The 10,634-nt window shown below is 45.3% G+C and overlaps 1 protein-coding gene across 1 annotated transcript; it reads right to left on the bottom strand.

The window, feature by feature from the left end:
* Positions 1-4,754: 4,754 nt before the first annotated feature.
* Positions 4,755-6,467, bottom strand: LOC136481560 (aldehyde oxidase GLOX-like). Its single transcript, XM_066478897.1, has one exon. The coding sequence runs from the start codon at positions 6,465-6,467 to the stop codon at positions 4,755-4,757; it is 1,713 nt and encodes a 570-aa protein (XP_066334994.1).
* Positions 6,468-10,634: the final 4,167 nt, after the last annotated feature.

A 10,634-nucleotide genomic window follows, 5' to 3' on the forward strand; every position in this document is an offset into this window, starting at 1 on the left:
TCTTCGTCCTGTCTCGCTTCTGGAGTCGGGTTTTTTTGGCTGGGTCTGGGCCTTGCGTGGGGGGGACTCTTGGGATCCACGGCCCTGGCCGAGCCATCACCATCAGGTTCTCTGGCCTTTTGGGCCACTTTTGCTAGGCTTTTCTGTTTTGTCTGCCAAAAAAAATAATCCAATTAGGTTTTTTTTGGAAAAATAAAAAAGAAAGAAGTATTGCTAGGCCAGCACGAAGCAGAATATATTAACTTCAAAAGATTGGTATTCATAGATATGTCATGGGAAAATTTTCACAATAAAACTAGACTCCTAATTTCGACTAGCTATTCTTTTGAGAATTGTTAGTAAAAGTTGGCACCTAAATCACCCGTCAGATATTTATAGTTGCCTGTATCTCCGTGGAGTCATTCACCGTGCATTATTGCTTTAAACTTTTATAGGATCAACTACATGGCTCTATCAAGCTCCCACCTTTGTCTTCCACCCCCAGTGATTGGGAATGGCGCAATGCTGAGCTAACTTGTTGCGCCATGTCCAGTGTTTGGATTTAGGCTTTGTGAAGAGGGTTTTGGATATGGGTATCAGGTTATGCGATATCTATGCCTTCTTTCCTCACATTTTGAAACCTAAGACCTCCAAGAGTAAGAAAAAAATAAGTGAAAAACTATAGTTTTCGGGTGCTCGCAAAAATATATTGGATGGAAAAAATTAGTTCCTCTAAGAGCACTCAATTTTTTGTGCCTAAAGCCTACTATATCATCATGTGGGCCTCACCGGTCAACTCTAGCCACATCCAACAACTCTCTCGGTTCTTTTTATATGTCATATTAGTTTTGTTCTAAGTTAAACATTACTATCTTTGACCATCCATTCCAAAAAATCCTTATAGTTTCATAATTGTATGAATTATATAGCATGAAACATTTCTCATAGTGAATCTAAAGCCACAAATCTTGTATCATGAAACTGTATAAATTTTTTAAAACAGTTGGTCAAAGAGATTCAAATATTTGACTTAGGACAAGGCTAATACGATATGCAAAAAAAAAAGAGACATCAAAATAGGATGATTATTTAGGCGACCATTGGAAGGGTATCCCACTCCGATCCCCCGCCCTAAATAAAAAGGGTGATAATTTTTTGCTATGATTTTTAGACACTCTTGGAGATGATCGAAGGGTGATAAATAGGAGTTATATATGAATAAGAAGCGTGCCACTTTTGATTGGCAGCTCCTTCCTTTAAGAAGGTTATTATTGTGGTTATTTGGTAATTGGTATTCATTTACGTATTATAATTAAATTCATCTCATACTAAACAAAGGAAAGGATAAATAAAAGGAATACAAGCTTGTATTCCTATCACATACCATCTATTTCTATTCAGTCTCATTTCCATTCGCAAGCCCACATGACAAGCTCTACCTTATAGGACTTACGGAGTATAAGACAAGAAGTTAGATAAAAAAAAAAAAAGTATTTGCCAGTTTCTTGAAGAAGGGGGTGAATCATGAATTTGAGGTCTATGTGGAAATCAAAGGTTAATTGTTTCAAACAGGAGCTTAATAATAGATGAGCTAATATTTTAGCCAAGTCTCCAACCAGTTATTAGCCAACTAGTTAGCTAATCCCAGCTAACTTGGGCTAATTTTTAGCCCTAGCTAATAACTAGTTCTAGCTGATCTAAACATACGCTTAGTTTGGGTGAGTTTGAGTCCTTACTGCCAATGGGATAAGAGCGCCACTATTTAGCAGGTAGAAGATGTTTAAATCACGTCTTGTTCACCCGTGATGCCAATGCACACCCCCAGCGCCGGTCCTATGATTTTGAGGGCCATCTGGCGAATTCGTCGCGACGGCCTCTCTAGACCATAAAATTTTAGAATATATAGGCTAATTTTATTTATATAGGGAAAGCAAATCAAATAATATATTTTTAATTTAATATGTCTGATAATTATCGAGAGCGAGAAACAACGTAGACTAAAAGAGCAATATATTTGTACTTCTAGAACTAATACGATTACCTTAAAGAAGAATAGAACTCCATCATATCCACTGCTTCTTATAAAAAGATACTTCTTCGGACATTTCTTGATGCAAAATCATCAAGGACGGTATCGAGATCAATAGTGTCTAAGATATCCTTCTCGATGGTGCACATAGCCAAGCCATTTAACCTTTCTTGTGACATAGTTGATCTCAAATAGTTCTTCAACAACTTCAATTTTGAGAAACTTCTTTCGTCCGAAGCTACAGTTACAGGTACAGTTAAAAGAATTCGATAGGCAACTGAAATATTTGGATAGCAATCTGCATCCATAACAAACTTCAGAATCTCTGGCGCCGACATCAAAGAATCCGGCAAAGTCACTTGCAACACCTTTAATTCTGAAAAAATCATTGATCTCAACATTGAATGAGTTATTATGAGAAAAAATTTCCACAAAAATCTTGCAGCGTAACCAAAGATCAGCTTCATCCAAGGATTTCAAATTTTCTGAGTTGAACAAGAACCAAAAACATTATAAAATACTGTTATCTGCTCAAATCTACTAGTCAATGAAGCAATTGCAGAATCAATCATAACTAGGAAGTACTCTCTTCTAAAGGAGTCCACAACAGACTGTTGTATTTCCTCGTCTTGGTCATCTTGTTCATCAAAATGTTTCTTTCTCTTTCGTTGACGTTTTGTAGGAAATATTGGCTCTATATCCAATTCAGATGCAATGTTTTTTGTTGTATCCATACTAGAAGTGAAACCTTCATCTCTATACTTCTTAAAATATGATATGACACCTTCAATGTGTTTGAGAGTAGCATCTATACTCACAATTTTAGATTGCAACTTCTTGCTAACCTTATTTATAGAGAATAAAATATCGTGCCAGATAACCAAACCAATTATAAATTCAAAATTCTCAAGTGCACTCACCAAAGATTGACATTCACTAACTGCCATTGGGTCATCAGTTGAAGCCTTCTCTAGCGCTATTAAAGCTGGTCTTATTTGAGGAGTTTGGAATCTGATAGCTTGAACACTTTTTATTCGGCTTTCCCAGCGAGTATTAGACCATGACTTAACTGTCAATCCTGGGACATTGTCAACCAAAATCTTCCACTTTTTGGTAGATTTTGCAAACAGGGTGTATATACGTTAGATAATGCCAAAAAAAGAAATAGCTTGCCTGCAAGATTTCAAATATCACAAATAGTAAGATCCCAAATAATGACATATTATATGAAAACAATATATAACATATAAAAGAAATAATAGTTTACCTGAAAGATTTTCCCATATCACGAAGAGTAAGATTCAGACTATGACATGCACACGGCATATATAGTACTCTTGGATTAATTTCAAGCAAGCGCGTCTGAACATCTTGGTGTTTTCCCTTCATATTTGAACCATTATCATACCCTTGACCCCTCACATCATCAATGTTCAAACCAAGAGAGGCCAATGCACTCTTTAATTCATTAAAAAGACCCAATCCTGATGTGTCATCAACCTTCAAAAACTCCAGGAAGAACTCCTCAACCCTTGGAACATTTCCCGATATATTCACACACCTAATAATTAGAGTCATTTGTTCTTCATGGCTCACATCTGGAGTACAATCTAAAATCACAGAAAAATACTTGGCATCCTTAATGATTTTTAATATAGTTTGTTTTACACAATCTGCAAGAAGAGAAATCATCTCATTCTGAATTTTATGCCCAAGTTAATGATGATGAATCTCACTATTTTGAATCCGCCTAATATGGTCTTGCATCACTGGATCAAATTCACCCATCATTTCAACTGTGCCTAGAAAGTTACCATTGTTAGCTTGATATAGTTTCTCATTTTGCCCTCGGAAAGCCAAATTATGTTTAGCAAGAAACTTGACAGCAGAAACGATTCTTACTAAAACTTGTCTCCAACGCTCTCTCTCCTTTGCAATTTCTCGTTGCAAATCATCATCAATTGTTTTATTTTTGCTCAACCTCAGCCTAAGTTCATTCCAAGTCGTGTGGAAGTCTGAGCAGCTCGATCGGTGGAAGTCTGCGTGGTGATCACAAAAAGGGTAGAAAGACAAAGAGGCTGACGGGCTCCTGGCCTCCTGCTGAAAAGAAACACTGAAAAGAGGCCGACGGACTCCTGGCCTTTGATTCCTGATGCGCTACCGATCGGCCATTTATTATTTAGCTATAGGTAGTATTGGACTAGAAACCCTGGCCCACAAGGCTTAAGTACTTATGTAGCTGTCCAGCGCCGCAAGCAATAGAAGACTTATATACTTGGCCACTTGGGGTATGGGGTCTTATATACTTGGTCTTGGGCCCCCATCCCGCCTGCCCCCAGCCATCGCACCTCCTCCCCCCCTAGGGCCGGCACTGCACACCCCCTACCGCTGGCCTTTCCCATACGGCCAGCCGCCCCGGTCCATTTCATTATGCACACTTTTTCTATGAAAGGGAAAACACTTGTGGCTATTGGAAGGGTGTTTTAGCTTTCGAAAAAAAATTGGAAGGGTGTTTTCCCTATGCTTTATATTATATATGATCAAAAAAATTTGATAAAGAAAAAATGATAAAGCATTTGGCTCTTTGAGGGAAATCCACTCCACTGTGACGGTATAAAATTTGGAACTTTTTTTCCATCGCAAACCTTTGATTTGTATAGTTGAACCTGAATCTGTCCTCCTACAAGTATAGGTAGTCAAAAGTCAAACCACGCACGCAAAATGCACCTCTGGACGCCTCAGGCCATCAGGTGGCTGGCCCGAGCGGCCGCATGCGCACCCACGCGGCGCTGCTGCTGGGCACGCCGGCGTGCACCACGAACCACATGTAGTACCCGGGCGGCGCCACCCCGGGCGTCGGCGGCCCGGCGACCACGGCCTCGTAAACCCCGACCTCCAGCTCCGCCACCCTCCCCACGGCGAGCTCCACCACGCGCTGGTTCATCCCGAACGAGTGCGTCGCGAACGCCGGAGCCACCGCGACCACCCGCACCACCTCCACGCCTGCACCCGCACCTCCCGCCACCATCCCGGCGGGTATCACGAACTTCACGGCCGTCGCCTCGCCGTACCCGACCTCGTCCGGCGCCAGCAGCAGCCGCGGCCGCGCGCCGTCGTGGCGCGGGTCCATGTACGGCAGCAAGAAAGCCTCCAGGCTCAGCTCCGTCGGGTACGTGACGTTGGCGAACACGTACCCGACGTGCGGGTTGCTGCCGCCCACCAGCACGCGGCCGTACGTGTCTAGCGCCGCCGACGAGTGGTACATCCTTGGCACCGCCGACGCCGCCAGCGGCGACGACGCGTGATCGAACCGCGCCCCCAGCGGCGCGTCGGGCCTGTACAGCACGGGCCGCGTGACGGGCTCCCGCCCCAGCTCCCACCCGGCGGTGCCCGCCGCCGCGCCGTTCACGATCAGCACGTCGCCGGTGGGCAGCAGCACCATGTCGCCCATCACCCTGGCCATCGGCATCTCCTCGATCGCCCACACCACCGGGTCCGGGTCCGTCGGCGCGACGCGGGCGCAGGTCCGGTCGGCGGGCACGAACGTGCCGTTCCGCAGCGCCAGGTGGTACGCGCCGCGCGGCGCGCCGCCGCAGACCAGCACCTCGGCGTGCGCGGGCGCGTCGGGGTGGAGTGGGAGGAGCACGGACGAGCCCGACGACGGGTAATTCCTCGGCACGCCGCCCGGGACGGCGGGGAGCCGACGGAGCGGGGCGCGGTTGTAGGGGTCGAAGACGACGGCGCGATCGTTGGCGAAGACGAAGACGGTGCCGTCGGGGAGGAGGTGGAGGAACGGGTACAGGTTGTTCTCGGCGTCGGGCTCCGTCGTCTCGTCCAGGAACGGGAAGAACGTCAGCGCCGGCGCCGGCGCCGCGTCGTCGTGCGGGAAGAACTCGAGGTTGAACTGCCGTCGCCCTCCGAGGATGAGCACGCGGCCGTCCGGGAGGATCATGTCGGTGGCGTACCACCTCCGCGCGGCGAGGAACGACGGGAGCTCGACCCAGCCCGTGGCCGGGGAGAAGAGCCGCGCCACGCGGTCGCCGTTGGAGAAGCCGCCGGTCTGGAGGAGCGTGCCGTTGGGGAGCAGCGCCCCCGAGGAGCACCACGGGTTGGTGGCCAGCGGGTACGGGTGCAGCACGTTGGAGCGGAGGTCCAGGAGCACCGAGTGAGCCGTGCAGTCGGCGCCGTCGGCGGTGGCCGCGCACGGCGCCAGCGCGGCCAGCGAGATGTTGGAGGGCCCCGTGTCGGTGCGGTCGAACATCAGGACGAAGTCCCCCGGCAGCAGCTGCATGTGCATCGCCGAGACGCCGATGCTCGCATGGAGGAGCTGCCATTCTCCCTGGAACGACGACGGCGTGGTGGGCTCCTGCAACGGGGCATCATTGGCGGCAGCGGCGGCGTTGGCGATGCAGCTGGCGATCAGGAGGAGGTGGAGAAGGAAGGATCTTGGCTTGGGCATGGCTGCTGAGCATGCGATCTTTAAGCCTTTTCATGCATCCTTGCGATGTGATAAGCTATAGGTGTAGGGTGTACCGAGTGTGTTCCATCGCATTGTGATGTTGAGTTGGGTGGAGGGTTGGTACAGGGAAGGTTGTGGGGAAATGGGGAATACGCATTTGATGCTTGGAACCGGGTATGCGATTTAAATTGTACAAAAATTTTGGACTCAACGGAATTAGGTGAATCTTGCAATTTTTGGACCTGCATTCATTCTGTTGACCAGTGAAAATATTCATGCACTACGTAGAAAACGATTTGTAGCAACGGTTCAATTTTTTTGTAGGGGCGGCTGGAGATGGAGCCGCCCCTACAGTGGCGTGCTCGGGTGCCCAGACACCAGCCGCCCCTACAAATGGAACAGCAGGGGCGGCTGGTGATACGAGCCGCCCCTACAAATAGAGTATGATTTTTAGGGGCGGCTCAATCACCAGCCGCCTCTAGAAATGGTATTTGTAGGGGCGGCTGGTGATTGAGCCGCCCCTAAAAATGGCCCGTATTTATAGCTTCTATTTATAGGGACGGCTCAATCACCAGCCGCCCCTACAAATGACCCCCATATAAAAGTGAAGCAGCACCTTCTTCCTCCTCGGGTCATTCACTCCAACCTGTGAAAGAAAGTTGGGGAGGGCTTGGGCACCTCCCAAAAATTGCTCTACTAAGGGGGGAAAATTTTGGTCTCAAATCCTTTGGTGGAGAGGTTGTAGAAGGTAAGAAAATGCTATTCCACATTTTTTTTAAAGTTTTAATGGTTGATTAGTGAATAATTAGAGTTTTGTTTTTCTCTCTCTTCTATGGTGCTTGAGCTATTTATGAGCAAATTAGACCCAACTTTTAAATGTACTAGGGTAAATTAGGGAGGGGAACAAGATCATACCCTTATTTGGTCCATGTTTCTTGATTTTAGTGAACCATTAGTTAGTTTTATGGATGTTTCATGTGCATGTGATCTAGATCTAGGGTTTGGTTTTTTTATTAATTTTGTTTTTGTAAATTTATGTTTGATAAAATTGGACTAGGGTTTATACGAAAGATATTGTGTAAAGTATAATTATTGCTAATTGTTGTCTTTGAAATTGTTTATTGTAATCAATAAATATGTATTTTAATTATTTATGGATAAATGGGCCATTAATTAATTTTCCTCTACCATGGTGTGTTTGTATGCTTCATGTAATTATATTAGATTTATATTCATATATATCTGAGGTATATACAATTATTCTCAAATAATTATTACTTTGATTAATTTTTATATATATCTGAATAAGTAGTCCTTTAATGTTTATTTTGTTGTTGTTGTAAAAGATGGAGTACAGGAACTCTTGGATGTATGGTTCGTTAAGGTTCAAGGCAGGTTTTCGTGAAGAGCTGGATAAATTTATTGAAGCCGCAACGAAGCATGCAACGACATTGAAAGAGAATAAGGATACAATTATTTGCCCCTGTAAAGATTGCAAGAACCGTATGGCATGGACAGATGTGACTATCATCAGATCACATTTGATTATACGAGAATTTGTTGAGGACTACACAGTGTGGATTCATCATGGTGAAACGGTTATTGTTAACGACGAGGATGAGGAGAAATACGACGATGAAACCATAGAATCCCTGTCCCAATATTCAGCCGAGCTTGATGCACAAATGGATTTCGAGTTTGGCAATGAACAAGGTGGTGATGCTGGTGGTTGGGATGGTAACGACGAAGGTGGTGCCAATAATGATGGTGGAGCACGTGTCAGAGTTGAAGATAATTTAGATGACATGATTCGAACCCTTGGACCAGAGATTTTACTAAATAGCCCGAAAGGTCTAGAAAATTTGGAAAGAGTGACAAAAGCATCGAATGAGACTGTGTATGGTGTTGAAAAGGGTTGTCCGACACATTGGACATTGCTACGTTTCGTGCTTGAGCTGCTCATCGTGAAGGCTAAGTACGGCTGGTTAGACTGTAGTTTCAATGATCTATTGCATCTCCTGTCATGGGTGCTGCCACAACCAAACTCAGTTCCCGCCAACACATACCAAGCGAAGAAGATCATAAGTCCATTGACAATGGGGTTGAAAAAATACATGCATGCCCCAACCACTGTATACTTTTTCGTGGTGAAACGTTCAAGTCATTGAATAAATGTCCCCGATGTGGGGCCAGCCGGTACAAGAACAATGACCTTTACGGTGGGGACGAACCATCCACGGGGAAAAAGAGGAATAAGAAGGGTACAAAAAAGGTGGTACAAGAATCTCAGCCCCCAGAGGACACTCCATTAGGCAACGATGCAAAGCAGAGAAGAATTCCTGCCCTGATAATGTGGTACCTGCCAGTGACCGACCGCTTAAGACGTATGTTCCTAAACCCTAAAGAAGCCGCACTCATGACATGGTGGGATGATGAGCGCAAGGTGGATGATGATAAGATTGTACACCCGGCTGATTGTAGTCAGTGGCAAAGGTTTGATGCGAAGCACAAAGAATTCAGCGATGACCCAAGGAATGTACGGTTTGGCCTGAGCACCGATGGAATGAATCCCTTCAATGAGAGGATGAGCAACCACAGCACATGGCCAGTGATCTTGACCATGTACAACATCCCAACATGGTTGTGTCAGAAGAGAAAGTACCTTCTCCTCACTATTCTTATTTCTGGCCCTAAACAACCAGGCATTGATATAGACGTGTTCCTCGAGCCCTTGATGCAAGAAATGGAGAGACTATGGAGGCATGGGGAGCAGATGTACGATGCGTTCTGAAAGGAGGACTTCATATGTAGAGCAATAATATTTGTTACTACCAATGATTACCCCGCGTTGTTTGCTTTGTCTGAACAGATCAAAGGGAAGACGGGATGCTTGGTTTGCTTGGATGGTACTACATGGGTGTACCTGGATGCATCCAAGAAGATAGTTTACCTAAGGAACCGACGCTTCTTAAAGACAAGTCACAAGTACCGCAGCAAATTGTTCTTTAGATTTTATGACAACGCCCTGGAGATTGAACCCCCTCCGGAGAGACGTCATAACGGAGAACATGTGTACAAAATGGTGAAAAATATACGCGTCGTCTATGGAAAGAAGAATCTAGATGGAACGAACAGAGATAGAAGCACACCTCCTATCGAAGGCGTACCTTTCAAGAAACAATCGATCTTCTTTCAGTATCTGCCTTATTGGCCAGACTTGGAGGTCCCCCATGCCATTGATGCTATGCACGTACAGAAGAATGTCTTTGAGAGTCTCATTGCTACCTTGATGAACATAGGCAAGTCAAAGGATGGTCTGAAAGCACGGAAAGACATGGTGCAGCTAAACATGATGCCACAGCTTCACCCGGTACCTGAGGCTAATAGAAAATACACTCTGCCCGCGGCGTGCTTCAACCTAACACCAGACGAGAAGAGAGCTATATGCACTTTCCTGAGGGGGATCAAAGTCCCGACTGGGTTTTCAGCAAATGTGAAGAAGCTAGTGTCGATGAAGGACTTGTCAATAACACACTGCAAGGCTCATGATTGCCATGTGATGCTGATGTGACAGAACCGCCCAATTTATACAAGATCAAGTACGGTTGTCCCCGCTAACACGTTGACACACCCATACTTTCACTCATATAAACCCGGTAGTCCGCCGAGTGTCCCGAAAGACCTCGGTAAATCAACATCACAACCAAGATCGCGTGATTAAGCAAATACACATCACATACATCGAGTTGCAGCGGAAATAATATTACAAAGGGGTTAACAATTAATAGTACAAGTTTGGGTTTCAAAACTGATTAGTGAAAACAACATAGCTTTCAAATGATTACATTAATATAAGTTCCAAATATATGGCTAGCATAGTGACATCATCCGACAAAAGCATATAGATGAGAAGTAAGTATAGAATCACCGAGCCCACCGGTGGTTAGCCACCATCATCAACAGGTCGAGAACATCACCTGCAACAAGGTGGGATAAACCCTGAGTACTCGAATGTACTCAGCCAGACTTACCCGTCTTAAACCAGAAATACAGCGACACCAAGGATTATGCAAGGCTTTCTTTAGTGGGCTAGCTGACTTATTTGCGAAAAGCATAAGCTATCATGAAGAAACCATTTTAAGTACTTTGCATCATCTTTATTATGGC

This window comes from Miscanthus floridulus, chromosome 9 (assembly GCF_019320115.1).
Source record: "Miscanthus floridulus cultivar M001 chromosome 9, ASM1932011v1, whole genome shotgun sequence".
In the NCBI taxonomy this organism is placed as follows: Eukaryota; Viridiplantae; Streptophyta; class Magnoliopsida; order Poales; family Poaceae; genus Miscanthus; species Miscanthus floridulus.

Excerpts from the sequence above, each read along its gene's own strand:
- LOC136481560 (XM_066478897.1), bottom strand. The coding sequence starts at position 6,467 with ATGCCCAAGCCAAGATCCTTCCTTCTCCACCTCCTCCTGATCGCCAGC.